The sequence below is a fragment of the Abramis brama genome (genome assembly GCF_963993115.1).
Source record: "Abramis brama genome assembly, chromosome: 3".
Classification (NCBI taxonomy): domain Eukaryota; kingdom Metazoa; phylum Chordata; class Actinopteri; order Cypriniformes; family Leuciscidae; genus Abramis; species Abramis brama.
Genome location: NC_139965.1, coordinates 17,733,274 through 17,753,626, shown reverse-complemented (window position 1 = coordinate 17,753,626; position 20,353 = coordinate 17,733,274). Strand labels below are relative to the sequence as shown.

Sequence of the window (20,353 nt, the reverse complement as noted above, 5' to 3'; positions counted from 1 at the left end):
CACTCGGATATACGTCACAATGGGGAAGAAAAGACTATCGCAACTTCGGTTTAATGCAGACTTTACAAAAAGAGTTTTGAAAGATATTGCACTTTGGGGGAAGCAAACATTTCAGGCCGTGAAGGCTAAAACTTGGCAATTTAATTGCAATAAATTGTACTTTATCTAAGTAAAAACCATTCAATAATAACTTCTCAGTGATTATTTTAGCATCAGTGGCATAAGCATGTCTAAGTAAAATCATTATGTATTGTAACAGTATTCATATTAATATGGTCTATTGTTGCAGCATGTGTTCATTAAACTGGATGTGGACTCTACCATTTGGTCTGGCAGCATCAAGCGTAGGGAGATTCCATCTGGATGAGCCGGAGGCGCTGATCATGAGGTCGACCCATAATCCCCTGGTCTGCCCATCAGACTCCTGTTAAGGTGACATGTAGGGCTTGCCTTCTGAAACTCTGCCAGGATTTTCCTTTGGATTTTTTAGTAATTTATATCGAACGCCATAATACATACAAGGAAAAATAATTCTGGTAAGTCAATTTTATTTCATTTCATTTAAACGTTAAGGTATTTTAAAACTGCTTTTAAATTATACCTGAAAGAGGATTGCATTTAGTGAATGCTTTACATTCAACTTTAAATGTCTGTAGTCCTACAAAAAAAATGACAGATCACAATATTTGACTTTGCCCGTTTCGATCACAATTGTGAAATGATAACCGTAAACAGAGATTGGATTTACACTTTGAAAGTACTAGTATTTTGCAGATCTATAAAGCTGATGAAAAAGTTCCACCCTACATCATGACATGTCGCCTTTCGTTATGTACAACAGATTGTTTATTGACTTTTAGCCACTGACATTTTGGGTCCTATGTGTCCACCAATGAGGTTATAATCATATAATGACAACAGCTCTAAAAAGAAAATAACCACTGAATTTTTTTTTATATATTTCCCTTACATTTTGCTTTAAAATAAACTGAAGTCTGCTATACCATTGTATATTATAACATTTTGTAATTTTCTTCTAAAAAAGAAAAAGAAAAAAGAAATATGATCCAAATGTAAAGCTTTAGAGTGATTTTTAGTAAGCATACATGTATCTAGAAAATAAGGAAAAATAAGCAAACAAGTTGAAATATTATTCACCTGTTTTTTTTTTTTATATATATATATATATATATATATATATATATATATATATATATATATATATATATATATATATATATATATATATTTAATAAACATCAATGGCAAATAATGACCTCAAATAATTAAAATGTCCAAACATATCCAAATTATTATATAGAAAGTATGTTGATACAGAAATAAAGGTGCATAATTGTCATTGTCCAGAGGCTTCTCTGTAGTTTTACAGGTGACATGCGTGCCCTTCAGACTTGCCCTCCATTAGCTGGCGTCTCCTCCCAGTGACATCACTAAAGACCCGCCCACACCATGTGCACATTCAGCCATATATAGATATATTGCCTGAAGCAGAGGATGTCACCAATGAATTTAAGTGTGAAGATTCTCTATAAACACCTAATTATTGCTTTCAGTTAGCTTTCGGACGTCAGATCATAATCTACAACTGTAGTGTTGGTTCATACTTTAAATGAAATGTGAAGTTTTTGTAGTATTAGTAGTAGTTTTAGATGAAGAATAGCATGTCAGAGTGTAGGAAACTGTCACGGCTTACCCTCATGTCATCTATTCATAATCATTTCAATAATTCACCAGGACATGTGTATATATATATATATATAGGCCTATATATATATATATATATATATATATATACTGTGCATGCGCATACCAGTTTTATATGCACATTAAAACAATAGAACATGCATGTAAAAGGATGAATATCATGATCTGGTCCCATAACAGTCCCTGCAGACTTAATGCATTTGCTAGAACATTTGTTTTAGCTTATTTGGTCACAGTACATGTCTGAAGTTACATAATGCCCATCTGGGACCGTCAGATCACGATGACCAGGCCGAGACAGGATACTCAGTCAATGTAAATGGATTCACTCAGTAATCTCTTTTCAACTGCTTTTAATGTTTTCGCAAGGGACCATTGTCAGTGTTTAGGGATGCACGGGTTGTATTCTCTGTATTAATAAAAGCATACTATTTTCTTTTCAAACATTTTAATTTGTACAGTTTTTACATTTTCTTTGTACAATTAACTGATTTGCTCGTTATTGTTCTTTATTATTGATTGCTCTAGTTTATTATACTCCTAGCATTTGATTATTTCATCAAGAAGAGGGTGTTCATCACCCTCCAAATTTAATCTGGCCTTCTGGGAATGAATACAATTCGTCTGGTTTTAAGCTGGATTAAATCATAGCTCTCACTTGGAAAGCAGGAGAAAATATGGCACATGTCCGGGCACAAGAAAAGCATTCTGTCTTTATTGTATATACACATTTTGCACAGTCACATTTTGGTCCACTGCTAAACAGACACACACACAGGAACATGTGTGCATGGTCATTAAATGGATATTTCACCACTGGAAAGATGAATTTGTATTTAAATTGGGTCATTTATGTAGTAGAAATGTGAAATTATTTTAGAAGTTGGTGCCTTCTAGATTGAGAAAAGCCAGAAAATGTATTTTTGGCTCATGTGGATGAAAGACAACAACTCCCAGAATGCACTTGCTTCGCTGCCCTACGAGGCCACTCCCAAGCCACGCCTACCGGTTACAGAGGGCAGTATCGGAAGAAATGATACAACTAGGCTACTAGTTGACTCGAAATTGAAAAGACGCCGTTTTATTGTGAGATCCCCCTATGGGCGGGTTGAAAACATGCGGAACGAGCTCCTACTACTGGCTGTAGTCTCTCGCCTCTGGCCAGAAAAGCCTCTGATGATGCAAAATGACGATTTTTAGATCATTGGAGGGTTTTTTCCAGACACACAATACAGAAATCTCTCGTCTCCGGGGGACATGAGGGAGGGAAGCACGGCCATTCGAAAATACTACCGGGTTTCTACTGATACAAAGCTTAATGCTAATCGGTGAAGTATCCCTTTAAAGCTGCCTTATTTTCATATTATAATATCAGTATATAACATATATCAAATACATTACTGTTCTATATAAAATACTTCAATTTGCATGCAGTGAGCAGGATGTCTTGCGTCTGGCGTGGTCAGATCAAATGCCTTGGGCTGGATAAGTAGGGGCTTATAATGAGGTCTAGTCTTGACCAGTATTATCATCTTGTATTACACACTCTAATGGCAGCAGGAGACAAGAGGAAGTTACAGTTGTTTGTAAACATCTGATTTATAGCTCCTCTTAACAAAAAAAAAGTTATTGACAGTGCATACACATCAATATATGTTTGCTAAAGTGGCACCAAAAAGTATTTGGACACTCAAGTCAGTGTTTGACAACCACAGAGTGGCCAATTTCTTGTTTTCGTTTTGAACAAGCAATTCACTGTTTCTGATAAACTTTTAATAAAACACAATTTTTGTATGACGTATTCTTTATGTTTATTACATTTATTTTACTCCTCTATATTATGTGATCATATTGCATTTATTTTAATGCTTCATTGAAAATACGATAGCCTAACTACTGTATATTGAGCTTAGTCGGGGGTAGACGTCATATTTATGTTTGAGGCTGTAAGGGATCGATGTGCAGTTTGTTCAGTGGTTTGTGAACTGAGAACCGATAGATAGCTTACTTATTTAGAACCAGTCACCTTTTTTAAAGTACCTTGGGCAAAAAATACTCTGTTCCGTTTAAAGTTCTCGCACCTGCATTCGGAATGCACTTTTAGGGACGGTTCACACAGAATGCGTTTTTGTGGAAAAACGTAGGGGTAAAAAAGCAAGGTCTAGTAACGCGTTTTCTTTTAAAGTTAGAATTTCTTTTAACTCGAGCGACACGTTTTTAGAATGCCGTGTTGTGTGCAAGACGCTACAACAGACACAAGACGCGAGCGCAATGGTTAAAGACGCCCGTCTAGCACGTTTACATTGAAAAACAATTGAAAAGTAGCGCAGTGTAATGGAAAAAAACATTCTGTTAGAACGGCCCCATACTTCACTTCTGAATCAACAGCACGAAAGTAACAATGTGAATAGTGAAGTCCAATTACAGAATGAATGACTCAAATGAGCTGATTCTTTTCAGTGAATCATACAGCGTGAAAAGCGTAGTCGAATGACTAATGAGTCGGTTCTTTTCAGTGAATCAAACATTCGGTATACAGCGCCACCAGTGGTGTAGTGCAATTCCCAAATGAGTGACTGTGGCTGCGTCCGAAAAAGGTACTTATTTTGAATAAGTAATTACTTTACGACCACTAAAAAAGTATGTTCTGTAGCCTATAGTAAGTGTGTAGTCTGAATGCAATTTGGACGTACTACATTTGCCATGTTGTCATTATCATGTGACCTACCAGTGTCAGTTGTGTCACTTCACTGTCATTCACACATCCTCTCCCGTGACCTCATTGGATAGTAAAGTGTCCATCGTATGCACACTTTATAATCTCGCCTGAAGCAGTAGGTCATCCGGGTACTTTTTGCCTACACTTTTATGAGTACTGTGAATTCAGACATACTTCTTTTGTCACATACTGTTTTTCACCTACTATACTGTATGGAAGTATGCGATTTCGGATGCAGCCTATGAGTCGCTTATTTTTAGTAAATCAAACCCACACGCAAAAAAAAGTACAGTCATTAGTGTGTGTAAACACCTTTTATAAGATTTAAAAAAAGAAAAACCAATGCAATGAAATTGCATTTACCTCTCAGCCTCGTTTTCATTCATGTAAAATTAAACCATGAATAAGGTTGATTCAAAACAATAACTTTTTCTAACTAATGTTCTTTTTATTTCAGGTGCAGCATGTGGCCTTGTGTAGAACCAATCAAAGGGAAATAACTCATTGCTATCATAAATATTGAGGCCTTAACTTACCTGAGGTGCAATTGATTTTATTAAGACCTTTTTGGATTTGGAACTGTCACCAGAGACTCCAAGAGATTTCTGAGGAATATGTTAATTTAGCTATTTTTGTCTCCAATAATATATATATATATATAAGAAATTCAAGCCAAAATGGATGACCCTTACCAAAACAACATAAACCAGCCGGGAGAAACGTATCCCACATATGGAGAAGGAGGAGAGTACACTTACCCTTATCAGACAGACTTCCCTCCTCGGGAGGAGGATGATGCTGCTAGTGATGCCACCGAGGGGCATGATGAAGATGAGCAGATGTATGAGGGAGAGTACCAAGGCATCCCTCATCCGGACGAGATCAAGGAGGCACGGAGAGCCGCACGGAGGGAGGCCCGTGCGAAGGCCAGGATGGCAGCTGAGGTCGAAGAGGAAACGTTGCCAGAGCAATACGAGAGCATCATGGAAGACTGCGGGCACGGACGCTTCCAGTGGACCCTCTTCACGGTGCTGGGTCTGGCCCTGATGGCTGATGGCGTGGAGTGCTTCGTTGTGAGTTTCGCCCTTCCCAGTGCTGAGAAGGACATGTGCCTGTCGAATGCTGACAAGGGCATGCTGGGTGAGTGAAGGAGTGGGGTTCAGAATCAGCTTCATTTCTGATCAGACAAAAATCTATTTGATTAAGAAAGCCCTGTCAAAGAATTAGACTATTTTTAATGTGGTTCAACACTAAGTTTTCAGAACTAAAAACTAAATATGAAGTTAGCTGTATTTATATTTGGGCTGGGAAATAATAGCAAAAATAAATTATCTTTACATGCTTTTGAAGAAGAAAGATCTACACTGTGGTGTAGTCAATATTTGTTGTATTTGTCAAATCAACATCTAAACCATTTTACCTTGAAACATGCATAATTTAAAAAGTAAAATGTTATTCCACAAATGGAATCCTATTTTTCCCATCTAATTTCTTATTCAATTTCAATAATCTTTTTATTATTAAGCTATTATTATTCATTTTCCTGTTATTTTTTATTAATGAAATATATCATTATTGTTGTTATAATTATTATTATGTTTTGCAAGGAGTATTATTACTATTACACATGTTACTATTCCAATTTAAAAGTTTGGGGTCAGTAAGATGATATATATATATATATATATATATATATATATATATATATATATATATATATATATATATATATATATATATATATATATATATATATATATTAATACTTTTATTCAGCTAGGATACATTAAATTAATTAAAAGTGACAGTAAAGACATTCATGTTCAAATAAAAGCTGTTCTTGTTAAATTGTCCATTCATCAAATAGTCCTTAAAATGCATATGTTTTCAACACTGATAATAAGATAGTTTCTTGATCAGCATATTAGAATGATTTCTGAAGGATCATGTGACTCTGAAGACTGGAGTAATGATGCTGAAAATTCAGCATTGCATCACAGGAATAAATTACATTTTAAAATCTATTCAAATAGAAAACATTTCTTCTAAATTGTGATACTATTTCAAAATATTACTGTTTTTACTGTATTTTTGATTAAATACATGCAGCCTTAAAGCATAAGAGACTTGAACGTGAGAGATTTAATGCTATTTTTAAATAGCCCTGTTCCTAGATTGCGTGCAATAGTGAGGGAGAAGCAGGAAAAGTTTTAGTGAGGGATGAAAGTTGCCGCTGTCTAGAGTGGTGTGTAATCCACGTCGAGGTTCACAATCCCTGCCACGTGCCTGATAATCACTTATCCCAGTCTAATTAGCTGTGTGTGTGTGTGTGTGTGTGTGTGTGTGTGTGTGTGTGTGTGTGGCAGAGCATTGATGAAGGCAAGAGAGAGACATAGATGGGATGTTGTTTGATATTCTGATGCTTCTGTTAAAAATGATCCACTTGATTGTGATAAAGATCACAATTAATTTCTCCAAAATAATAAATAGCTATACTGTACCTTAAAGTCGAATGAAACTGAAGTTGCGATATTTCTTTGTTCCCCAACCCATTGTGACGTATATCCGAGGGAAACAGCTTCTTGAACAAGAAAAAATGTAGGGCAGGACATGACTTTGTCCATATGGATTTGATTGGATGGTTGTGGTTTGCTATTGGTGGATCTCATGTGAGTGACAGGTTGTCCCGCCCTCACGCCAGTAAACACGTCATCAGAGAAGAAAAGAGATGTCGCTGCAAGAGGGAGGGGAAGTTATTTTGATTAAAGATAACGAGGGCACATAAATTAAAAAAATAATGATGTGCACAGCTAAATCGTTTATAATAAATACGGCAACATTCCATAAAAAAAGAATAGTCAATTTTGATTTCAAGGTGACTTTAAAAGGATATTTCACCCACAATTAAAATTCTGTCAGAGTTAAAATAATTTATTCATCCTCATATCGTTCCAAACCCATATGACCTTCTTTATTCTGCGGGACACACACACACACACACACACACACTGAAGAATATCCTGTAGACTTAAAGGAGACTTTTTCAGTATAATGAAAGTGAATGAGGCCTGAGTCTTTATAAAGCATGAACTTGCTAATGATTTGAATTGACAATATAATGTTTGTAAATGACCTTTTTGCTGGAAATGCTGGAAACTGTTTCCTGCAATATTTGTTTTTTAAATGTTGCAGAAGTAGCAGATAGTTTTACTATTATATGTTGTGTTATTCTTCCTCAGCATCTAACTGTCTGGCTCTGTGTTTTGTCTCTGTGTTCAGGTTTAATAGTGTACGTGGGCATGATGATCGGTGCTGTCGTGTGGGGGGGTCTGGCTGATAAACTGGGCAGACGACAGTGTTTACTCTACGCACTGGCCATCAACTGCATCTTCTCCTTCCTTTCTTGTTTCGCTCAGAGCTACGGCTTCTTTATCTTCTTCAGGCTCTGCTCTGGAATTGGGTGAGACTCACAGAAAGCAGCAGGAATTTATTTATACATCTACACTATCGTTCAAAAAGTCTGGGGTCAGTAAGATTGTTTTATGTTTCTGAAAGATGTCTCTTGTGTTCACCAGGACTGCATTTAATGAATCAAAAATATTATTACAAATTAAAACTGGCTATTTATTGCTGGCAAAGCTGAATTTTCAGCATCATCACTCCAGTCTTCAGTTTCACATGATCCTTCTGAAATCATTCTTATTTGCTACACAAACATTTCTTATTAATATCAATATTGAAAACAGTTGTGCTGCAAACCATGATACATCTTTTCATGATTATTTGATGAATAGAAAGTTCAAAAGAACAGCATTTATTTGAAATATAAATCTTTTGTAACATCATACATGTATTTACTCCCATTTACTTTTGATCAATTAAATGCATCCTTGCCAAAAAAATTATTCATTTCTATAAAAAATAATTAAACTAACCTAACTTTTGAACAGTAGTGTATCATATAGTTTTTGTATGATTTCATATTTCACAGTTTTTACATAGACACATTTACCAGAGTCTAATGGTTACATATTGCAGCTTAATTAACTGATGGAACCACTTACTGGCTTTATGGTAGAATTGTATTTTATCTGTCCAATAAATGATCTCAAGAAACATTTTCTGATGATCTCCTGCAGGATCGGAGGATCAATCCCTGTTGTGTACACGTACTTTGCTGAGTTCCTGCAGATAGATAAGAGAGGAGAACATCTCAGCTGGCTGTGCTTGTTTTGGATGCTCGGAGGACTGTACGCTTCCTTCACCGCATGGGGTATCATCCCACATTATGGTAATCCATCGTAAATCCTTACAATGTTTCTAATAATGGCAATTACTACACGTGTAAGAGCAGACTTTCTGAAACAATATTAGTTGTCTGGAAGTTGTTGGACATAAAACCACATTTCAAGATCCAGGTTTCTGAGAGTTTGGGTTGTTTTTTTGTTGCAGGCTGGGGTTTCAGTATGGGGACAGAGTTCCAGTTCCACAGCTGGAGGGTGTTTGTGCTGGTTTGTTTCCTTCCCTCTGTGGCTGCTCTCGCTGGGCTTGTGTTCATGCCAGAAAGTCCCCGTTTCCTCCTGGAGGTAATATAGTGTATGATAGTAGAGCACGTTGCTTTATCTATAAATAAAAACATTAAAATACATGATTTATTTATTAAGTTCGTTTTTCTCTTCTCAAAATTCAGAATTTTATAGATATTTCTTTTTATACTGTAAATAGGCATATTGTGGAAAAAATTGCATTTTAAAGGTGCAGTAAGCTATTTTCGAGAATCATTGTTGAATGCTGTTGATATTTGAAATCAACCCAAACATACACCGCTCCGCCCTTCATTGCTCCACCTCTTAATTGCACAAACTCACAATGCAAGAGTGGAAGTCTCTTTATTGAGCAGAAGTGAAGCAAAATAAATCTTTGTGAAGATGACGAACAGCACACCAGCTCCAGACAAACAAAGACACTAAAACTGTTCTGTTACTTGAGATAACATTACAAGAACAGCATGTCTTGGTTCTGTGAAACATAGCAAAACCAGTGTTAGTCACGTGTGGAGCAACAATTAGCCTGGTAATACCAAACGCTTGTCGGAAGTTTAACATCATTGGTTACCCGTAAGCCAATCACATAACGTTTGGTTATGGCGTGTGTTATGCGCATGCTCAGCCGCATCTGACTTCCACTGTAAACACATGTATGATGCGAAAACAAAACCGTTGAGCGAAATACCGGAGTGAACATGGCTGTGAACGACTTTTGCAGATTATGTGAAGTAAATCTACGCATCCACGGTACAATCAGCATCTACGTCACGGCTCTCAGCCCGCCCTCTGTTCGTTGATTGGCCGGCTGTTTTCAGGCCGGAGGAAATTGGAAAGCTATTACGCTTTCTCAGACTGAATACAGAAGCGAAATGAAATTAAGCGGAAGTAGGAAGTCTGACGTAGTCAGGCTAAGCAACAATAACCTCAGGATTCGTTTTCAGGCCTTACCGCATCGGTCCCTCCAGCGCTGGAAAGCTTTTCTAATATAAACAAAGGTCCTAAAGCTCTTACCTGATCATAACCCCTCTTTTTCCAGTAATATTCATCTGACCTTTTCTCTTTTGTAATGTCTCTCAGCCACCTCTCTTTCTTCAGTTCAAATCTCCCTCTTGCTCACTCTCTCTCCTCCCCCATCATGAGTGGACACGCCCCCTACTGCTGATTGGCTACAAGTGTGTTGTGCTGCTCGGTCTGATCCACTTTCAACAGCGTTTCTCAGAAATTGCTTACTGCACCTTTAAGTCATAAATTACTTTTCTTTATTGTATAAAATGTAGTTGGCAGACACCCAGTGCTACACCAAATGAATGATCTCCCTTCTGGGTTATTATCATTAACTAAAACTATTAAAAGCATTTCTGTTAATTGAAATACAGTGTAAGTAAAATAAAATATAAATATTAGTCGAAAAAATTAGAAATGTTGCCTTGGCAATAAAATTAATTAAACTAACTAAAACTGAAACACATATAAAAATATATTAAACTTAAATGGCAATATTTAAAAATATAAACTAATAAAATGATAAAAGCACATTACAAAATGACTGAAAATGAAACTAAAATTAACATCGAAGATAAAAAATATTAAAAAAAATTGAAATATTAATAAAAACTAAAATAACATTGTCTCTTTTGTGAATTTCAGTCTGCAAGACACGATGAGGCCTGGATGGTCTTGCGGCAAGTCCATGACACCAACTGGAGGGCAAAGGGAGAGCCAGAAAGAGTGTTTCAAGTAAAGCTGTTTATTTTAAACTTCTATACCACTAAATAACAGCAAAGCAGCAGAATTAACTCTAGATCTGCATCTGTGATGAGTTTACTGAGTAAAGTTTTGAATTTATTAGTAACTGCATTGGCGACACTTGATAAATGGCTCATCTTACATGGTCTTAACTATGAAATATATCCCTATCTTTCAGGTTTCGCAGCTTAAAATACCTGAAACACAAGATGACGAGTTCATAGAGATTCAGAGTGAAACTGGAACAGCCTTTCAGAGATTCATGGTCAGACACCTGACCCTGGTTAAACAGGTATGCTAACATAATCCAACTCCAGAGGTTTATCCTTTTTACAATTTATAGTACAATCAGTATCTGCCACCATCTTCTTTCTCATCCTGCATCATTTGAGCTTCAGACCTGAATGATAGCTAAATGTGAGGCTTGTTGAGGAGAGCTGTGAGGTTACCTTTCTAAGCGAGTGGAATTACAGTTTTTGTCTGGCAAATGATAAAAAGATTGAAACGTGCAATAAAAATCATTAAAAACACTCAAAACACGTTTGCAGCTGCATAGAAAACTCCTGGCAACCACCCTTGCATGGCAAGCACCACCTACATTTTGTTCAGAAAATAGAAAAATAGTAATTTACTGTAATAACATTTTTGCCATTTTTCATTTGCAGATTGGATCTTAAGATTCTTGTTTTGCTAGCACAAATGAAGTGATTGTTTCGTTTGTTCTCCAAAAGGTCATGAAGAACATGATGTCACTGGCTGCACCTGATCTCAGACTCCATAGTTTGTTCATTGCCATTGTGTGGTTTACGATGTCCTTCAGGTGAGCAGCTCTTGATAGAAAAGCTTAAAATTTTGCTGCTTTATTGAGCTTCTTACAGCATACTCTCTATGTTGCCTATCCTGGTCATATAATCTCATGAGTGATGGACTCTTGTAACGGGTAAAGAGCTGTGTGGGTAAACCTCACTCCCCTATCCTCAAGAGGTGGACTAGTGATTGGCGCTTGAGGCTACAGTCTACAGTGGGATGCCATACTGAACCAGTGATGCCGGTTTGAAAACCGGTGGGGTTACACTCTACCCGGACAGCAACATAGTATCGGCCCAGATCCGTCCCACATGTGGTACGCGTTGAATCCACATGTACCAGATGTGGCCCGGATCTGGGCCGACACTATGTTGCTGTCTGGTACATAGGCAGCAACTCTGAGTGATCTGCATTAGACCTCTTTATTTTAAACAATATTTAAGAATTTATATTAATACACGTCTTATGCTCACCAAGGCTGCATTTATTTGATCAATCAAATTTAAATAAAAGTATAACATTTCTATTTATTTAGAAATTTTATCTATTTATTTATTTAATGGCAAAGCTGAATTTTCAGCATCATTACTCAAGGCTTCAGTGTCACATGATCCTCCAGAAATCATTCTAATATGATGATTTGCTGCTCAAGAAACAGTTGAAAATTGGTGTGCTACTAAAAGTGTGGAAGTGTTTTTTCAGGATTTTTTGAGGAATTAAAAGTTCAAAAGAACAGCATTTATTTGAAATAGAAATATTTTGTAGCATTATGAATGTCTGTGTTGTCATGCTTGATAAATTGAATGTGTCCTCGCTCAATGAAAGTATCAATTCTTTCACAAAAAAAGAAATTTTTGAGCAGGTGTTAAAATTTGTGCCCTATATGTTTATGCCTAATTGCATAGCACTCACTTATTTAATAAATGATTTATTTAGAGATATTTTCTATGTAGAATGAGTTTTAAGTATATTTTAAAAATAAATTCAACAGTTTCAACAATCAAGATTGTTCTTGTTTCAGCCATCACAATGGACTTTCATTTCTTTTTTTCTTTTGACTACATGTGCACTGTGGAATTAACTTTTAAATGAAAATTACATTTCATGCTGCCTAATGAGGAAATTTTAGGAGGCAGTATACTAAGTCGCCATTATGTCTGGAGCATGTATATAATGATCTCAACTCAGTACTAAATAATAGTATTAATCAATCTTCCACCACACAGCTATTATGGCCTGGGAGCGTGGTTTCCTGACCAGATCAAGTACCTCCAGTTTGAGGAGTACGAGACCAACGTCAAGACCTTCCATCGTGAGAAAGTGGAACGCTTTCATTTTAACTTCACTCTGCAAAATCAGGTCCACAAAGAGGGAGAGTATATCCATGACAGGTACATTTACTTCATTATTCACTTACATAATAGTACAATGTCAGATTATCAGCTTAACTGTCCCTCTGTCTCTGTATATAAAGTATGATGTTTTATAGAATAAAGGACTAATGCAGGTACATACTGTTCAGAGATTAAGATTTTTTAATTTTGAAATCATGTGAAAGATTCTTATGCTCACCGAGGCTGCATTTATTTGATCAAAATTACAGTAAAAACAGTAATATTGTGAAATAGTTTTCTACTGTTTTCTATTTTTTTAAAATGTAATTTATTCCTGTGATGCAAAGCTGAATTTTCAGCATCATTACTCCGGTCTTCAGTGTCACATGATCCTTCAGAAATCATTCTGATTTGCTGCTCAAGAAACATTTTTTATTATTATAAATATTGAAAACCATGATAATTTGTTTAAGGGTTCTCTGATGAATAGAATTTTCAAATCAACAGCATTTATTTAAAATGGATATCTTCTGTAACTTTTGATTAATTTAATGCACCTTTGCTGAATAAAGCATTATTTAAAAAATATATATACTGATCCCAAACTTTTGCACGGTTGTGTATTGGTTGAGCAGTCATTTGTATTTACTTTACACGCAGTTTTATCAACATAGAAATAAGAAACGTGAAGTTTGAGGAATCCCTGTTTGAGAACTGTTATTTTGAGGACATCAGATCAACAGAGACCTTCTTTGAGAACTGCACCATTAAAAACACAGTCTTCTACAATACTGGTATGCAACTCATATTTACTTCATATACTAACCTTCATCCTATTAGATTTTTGAATGATTAGTTGGGTTTTCCTTTCATTAATGGTAATTTTCCTATATTTTTGTCTTGTTCCTTACAGACCTGTGGGAAGATTCCAAGTTTTTTAACTGTAAGCTGGAAAATACCACATTTTTGCACCCCAAAAAAGGCTGCCATCTAAATTTCCAAGAGGAAAATGACATTGTGATCTATCTAGTCTGCTTCCTGGGCAGTTTATCTGTGATACCTGGCAACATCGTAGCAGGTCTATTAATGGATAAAATAGGACGAATTAAAATTATAGGTGAGTGGTTACATGCAATAGCTTGCCCCTATTATGCTTTTTTTAAAATTTTACCTTTAATGCAGTGTATGATAGAGCTGTTTGTGAATGTAAAATGCCTGCAAAGTTTTAAAGATCAAAGTGCACCACAAAGTTATTGTTTCCTACATGAAAGAAGCGGTTTTGAACTGCCTGAAATGAGTCGTCATTAATTCCAGTCTCACTTCCGTAACATATCTACGTAGGTTTGTAACAGATTTGCATAATGCCAGCCTATGGTCTTCACTGGCTGCCCGTGAACAATGTCGACTTTGCCCCGCCCTCAAACATTGTAGTTATAGCTGAGACTGGAAGAGTTTGGTTTGCGTTGTTGACAAGCAGAGAAAATTCTGTTTTCTGTGCTGCGGATTTACTTTGCAAGCACTTCAAAAAAAGGAGGACTCGCACTAGAATTGATACAGTAAAACCAACGCCATCTTTACTGTTCGGATCACTGTGTATCGATCTGAATGAAATTCAGATATGGTAATGCGCGTTTTGTTTCCAATAAACACTGTAAGCGATAGACCAATCACAACAGACTGGGCCATCTGACCAATCAGAGCAGAGAGTAGGCTCTCAGAAAGGAGGAGTTTATAGACTGAATCTTTTATAGAGCCGTTTCAGACACTGTGAGAATAGAGGGGATGTGCAATGTATATTCTGAGAAAATTAAAGTGATATTGACTTTGGATGCATGCAAATCTATTGTAGGAGACCTCCTTAACAAAGTTAGGAACCTTTAAAATAGCATAATAGGAGCACTGTAACAGTTACGGCTTTATCAATCACTTGTTTGCAGCGGCATCCATGTTAGGCTCCGCTGTCTGCACGTTCTTCCTGCTGCTGTGCTTCAGTCAGTGGGCTGTCGTCCTGTTCCAGTGCCTGTACTTCGCAGCCTGCGCGGCAGCTTGGAATGGCATCGAGGTCATCACTGTGGAGCTCTTTCCTGCCTCGAAAAGGTACAAAAAGATCCATCGCCAAAAGACATCTCTGATAAGTAGAATTAATATAAGGCAGATGCTTTTCAACCTTTTTACATTTGCTTAACATTTTCGTTGAATCTGTGAAATGTTTTTTCAGGATTATTTGATGAATAAAAAGGTCAAACGCATTTATTTAAAGGGGTGGTTGATTATGATTTCACTTTTTAAATTTTAGTTAGTGTGTAATGTTGCTGTTTGAGCATAAACAACATCTGCAAAGTTACAACGCTCAAAGTTTAAAGCAAAGGGAGATATTTCCTTTTACAGAAATCGTTTTTTAAGGACAACAACAAACGGCTGGAAGGGACTACACAACATTCCTCCAGGGTTACTGACATCACTAACCCTGAAATTTACATAAACCCCGCCCCCGGGAACGCAATTTATAGATTATCATGACAGAATATGCTAATCAATGACTAGAAGATAACTACACATAAGCTACATAAATTCATCAACTAACCATTCAGAAACGTCCTGTTGCATTCAACATGTTGTCACTTCTTTTTGAGTCTCTCCATCATTGTCTAACTCCAGTTTGAACATAAAAGGCTAAAAGTTTTAGAAATTTTCAGTGCATGTCTGTGTGAGGTAAAAGGACATGAGCTCTTGAAGCTCCGCCCTCTGTGCTGGGAGCAGCAGCTCATTTGCATTTAAAGGGACAGACACAAAAACGGTGTGTTTTTGCTCACCCTCAAAAAGGAACAACTTTAACATGCTATATAAAAATATCTGTGGGGTATTTTGAGCTAAAACTTCACATACACACTCTGGGGACATCAAAGACTTATTTTACATCTTGTGAAAAGGGCATTATACCACCCCTTTAAAACCGAAATCTTTTGTAACATTATTAATATCTTTACTGTCACTTTTGATCAATTTAATGCATCCTTAATGAATTAAAGTATTAATTTCTTTCAGAATTGAATAGTAGTGTAAATCTTTTTTTTTTTATATTTATTTAGATAACTTAAATCCTTTTGCTACTGTTGTCAACATTTAAAGCAACATATTTGTACTTTTAGCAATAGACCTTTGTTTGAGCTGACGCAATATGTATTTGAGACAAATGAAATTGAGAGAAATATATAAAATAATGTAAGAGATAAAAGTATGCTCAATATGTTATTCTATCTTAAAGGGTTAGTTCACCCAAAAATGAAATGATCCCATTATTTACTCCATCCTAGGTGTAGGCCTATATTCTTTCAGCCAAACACAATCGGAGTTATATTAAACAATATCCTGGCTCTTCCAAGCTTTACAATGGGAGTGAATAAAGCCTGAGTTTTTGAAACTCCAAAAAGTGCATCCATCAATCATAAAAGTAATCCATACGGCTTACTGGAAGTTAATAAAAGGACTTCTGAAGCGAAGCAATGCGTTTTTGTGGGAAATTATCCATAATTATAACTTTAAAAACTGTATTCACTAGCTTCTGGTAAGGTCCTTCCGTGCGTTCATGAGAGTCTAGTTCCAGCGGAAATGTGACCTCTGACCCGACGCATGATGTAGGATGTAGGAGTAACGTAGGCTTCGGTGAGAGTAGATGGCTTTTACGGTTCAAAATGGCTTGGGCAACAAACTCAAGCTCTTCTGACATTTCTCTTTAAAAAATTTCGTTTTAGACTTTTAATTCGTGAACAGTGTTTTGTTTTGTTTTGCTCTATCCTCTGCGCTTCTGCATTCGTCAATACATCATGTGTCGGGTCAGAGGTCACTCTTCCACCGGAACTAGACCCGCATACGGCTGTTACCGGAAGCCAGTTATTATAGTTTATAAAGTTATAAATATGGGTATTTTTCTTACAAAATCGCATCGCTTCGCCTTCAGAAGGCTTTTATTAACTTCCAGTAAGCCGTATGGATTACTTTTATGATGGATGGATGCACTTTTTTGGGCTTCCAAATCTAAGGTACCATTCACTCCCATTATAAAGCTTTGAAGAGCCAGGATATTTTTTAATACAATTGTTTAATACAAATTGTTTGGCTGAAAGAGGAAAGTCATATACACTTGAGGTTGAGTAAATTATGTGATCATTTTAATTTTTGGGTGAACTAACCCTTTAAGTTTTTTTACAATGTTTTCATTAAACATATTAACATATTAAACACATAAACAACATATTAAAGGCTGGACTTCAATGTATCAAAGCCTCAATTATTCCATACACTCTTACAAAAATAAAGGTTGTTTATTGGCACAGATAATTCCATAAAGAAGCTTTAACATCCTTAGAACTTTTCCATTTCACAAAAGGTTCTTTATCGTGGAAAAGATTAAATAAATGAAGAAAAACATAGTTCTTTTAATAACTAATCCCTGAAAGGTTCTTTGGGGAACCACCAATTTTTCCTCTATGGCATGACTGCGAAAACCCCCTTTTGGAACCTTTGTTTTTAAGAGTGTAAAGTATGTACTTATTCTTCCATACTTTGCTCATTAATCCATCTCTTGTTTCCTCAGAGCCACAGCTTTTGGTGTGCTGAATGGCACATGTAAACTGGCAGCTATCATTAGCACATTCATCTTTGGCAAGTTTATCGGCATCACCAAGGTTATCCCGATCATCCTGTCCTTCTCAGCGCTAGTGTGCGGAGGACTGCTAGCATTTAAGCTACCTGAGACTCGGGAGGTCATTCTTCAATGAAAAAGCCAAACTCCTCAAGGCCTCAGCGTTTGGTCCAGCTGAACACTGGATGACCGCATGCTTAGACTGATGAACACTGACAGGAAAAGGGCTGAATCATGTGAAGCTGAAACAGTGTTATGTTAGAACCACTGTACTGTAGTATTACCGTACTTTCATAGTATTACTTTAAAAGATGTAGATGTTTATGTTGTTCACAGTGGCTGTATTTTGAGTAAGAAATCCAAAATTTGGAAATATGGGGCAATATCTTTGCTACAAAATGATGTAGAAGTGAGTAGTGATATCAAATTCCCTTTTTTATATTGGAACAAATAATAACTTTGACTGTAAGTTCAATCTTTTAATGAGATCTCTGCATTTTACTTTTATTTAATATGTAAAAATTGAGTTTTGCATCTTCAACCGCTCACCAACTTTTGGTCATCAGCTAGTTTTTGTTGTGTTGTATTTGTTAACTACTGTGGTATATATTTATTTCACATTAGACAATTACATTTCCACTGTGTTTTAATTCTAACGTTCTTGGATTCCCATCTTTTCAACTATTATTTGTCATGCCTTTCATTAGAAGACGATCACGCTACATCAAAATTACTCTGTTTGTATGAAAATAAACATTTTTAAAATGGACTTATATGTGAAGTATGTATAATGCTCATTTCCTGTGAGAAAATATGTAGATTATGTGATTTTGATTTTATTTGTTTCTGTTTTAAAAGTGTGTGAATACTAAATATGTAGGTATGGCTCACAAATTATACTTTCTACTTTTTTCACTTTTGACCACAGAAAAGGCTATTCAAATATACTCTTATACATCCATACATCAAACACTGATTAAATGCTACAACAACTCCTAACAGCTTTATGTCAAGAGAAATCTAAAAGAAAATCTTTTTATATTTCATGTTCAAATAAGAAAAGATCAGTTTACCTTTTTGTTTTGTTTGTCCTGGTTTGTGATGGTGTAACAATAAAATTTAAATAAAACATTATAATTTTGCTCTTCAGTGCTTCATGTTCTTTCCCACCGCAATATATTGAAATGGGAAAACCACAGTATTTTGGTCTTGGATGAAGTTCCCATGCTTTTCTGTGAGCATGGGCACATGGAAAGGCACTTGTGAAAACAAGGCCAGGGCACACGTGTGAATCAGTCACACCTCTTGTGATGGTCATTTATTTATGCAAAGGTGTGAAACAAAAATCTAGATAAGTCTTTCACCAGATTTACTAGATTAATTGCTGTGCATTTTATGCAACTCTTCATTTTTTTCTTTTGAATTTCCTAAATAAAACACTGTTTTTGGCTGCATAATGTTAACCTCTTAGCACAGCTCCATTTATTTCTTTAGGCAACCATAATCAGCATTACTTTCAGTGATTCAATACAAGGAATTTGCTTGTGCAATGACAGTTTTATTCATGCACAATGTGTTTCTTGGTTTATATCAACCCTGTGATTAAATTGCTTGTCGCATTTCATACCAAGGGTGTGAACGGCCTCACTTTGCTACACCAGGGCACAGTAAAAATCAAAGCATGGTAACATGCCAATTGCCAAATGTGCAAATGCATTATCATATATGGTGCCCCTGCAAAAAAGCACAAGGAATATATATTTTAGTTGAGTTTCTGTGGGAGTCTGATTTGAGGAAAGTGAAAAGACACACACAGATGCCAGCTTCACTCATTCTTCTGCAGTGAGGAGGTGCCAAATCTAACACGCTGCTCATTCACTCTCAGAGAGAGGGTGGCCTGGAGGTCACAGTGCTGGTTACAGAGGTCACCAGAGAATTAGTTCTCAAGAAATGGATCCTGAAAATGGTGCCTGGTTACATTATAGCTAGGATGGCAAACAAATCAAAACTATTAAATGCTAATTTGTATCATTTAAAAACCCCAGGGTGGTTGACATGATAACATCTTTGGAAATTTCATTATTATGGCTAATATGGATAAGCTGTTCGGTGACACTGATTTAGTTTCCCCGTAGACAGTCCCGTAGAGTCAAAGTGGCATCGAATATACTCGCCGCTCATTTATCGTTCATTATCTGGTCTTTTGATATTTATTTTTTGTTGAGATTTTTCTTTTTGCTTCTTTGGCCTTATCCACACTAATACGTTTTCTTTTGAAAATGCATCTTTTTCTCTCCGTTTTGGCCTTCCGTCCACACTGAGACGGTGTTTTTATTATTGAAAACTAAGCTTTTTGAAAACTTTCTCCAAAGTGGATTTGAAAAAGTTGTAGTGTGGACTGTGAAAACGCAGGTATTTGAAAATGATGACGCATATTGGACCAATAGATATTCATGTTTATTGTGCCTGTTATGCGCTATTCACTTTCACACAGTTGCTAAAATATGTTACTTTGCACACTCTTCATTTCACAGTCCTGCAAAGATGACAGAAAAGTTACTAAGTTAGCCTAGCCCATTTTCAGCGCTGTGTTTTCTGTCTTCAGGTTTATTTCCACAGCATGAAGGTAAGATCTTACGGATCAATGATTATTATTTACTTGTTCCAATAAGTAACGTTAAATCCACTTCACCAGCTAGTAACTATTTGACACAACAGCGATGCCATAGAAATATACAGAGCTACTGCAAAGTCTCACCGAACATTGTTTCTCTCATTCTCTGCATATAATGTCTTAGGCTACACACTTTATTTTTCTGCGTCGATGTTCAAG

The 20,353-nt window shown here is 36.2% G+C and overlaps 1 protein-coding gene across 1 annotated transcript; it reads left to right on the top strand.

Moving 5' to 3' along the window:
* The first annotated feature begins 409 nt into the window (after positions 1-409).
* On the top strand, positions 410-18,669 carry sv2ba (synaptic vesicle glycoprotein 2Ba). The gene is made up of 13 exons (XM_084107789.1): positions 410-536; positions 4,902-5,584; positions 7,724-7,904; positions 8,584-8,735; positions 8,897-9,030; positions 10,639-10,728; positions 10,916-11,029; positions 11,469-11,557; positions 12,771-12,935; positions 13,539-13,672; positions 13,792-13,995; positions 14,816-14,975; positions 17,473-18,669. The coding sequence occupies exons 2-13, from the start codon at positions 5,122-5,124 to the stop codon at positions 17,654-17,656; spliced, it is 2,070 nt and encodes a 689-aa protein (XP_083963915.1). The 5' UTR covers positions 410-536; positions 4,902-5,121; the 3' UTR covers positions 17,657-18,669.
* Positions 18,670-20,353: the final 1,684 nt, after the last annotated feature.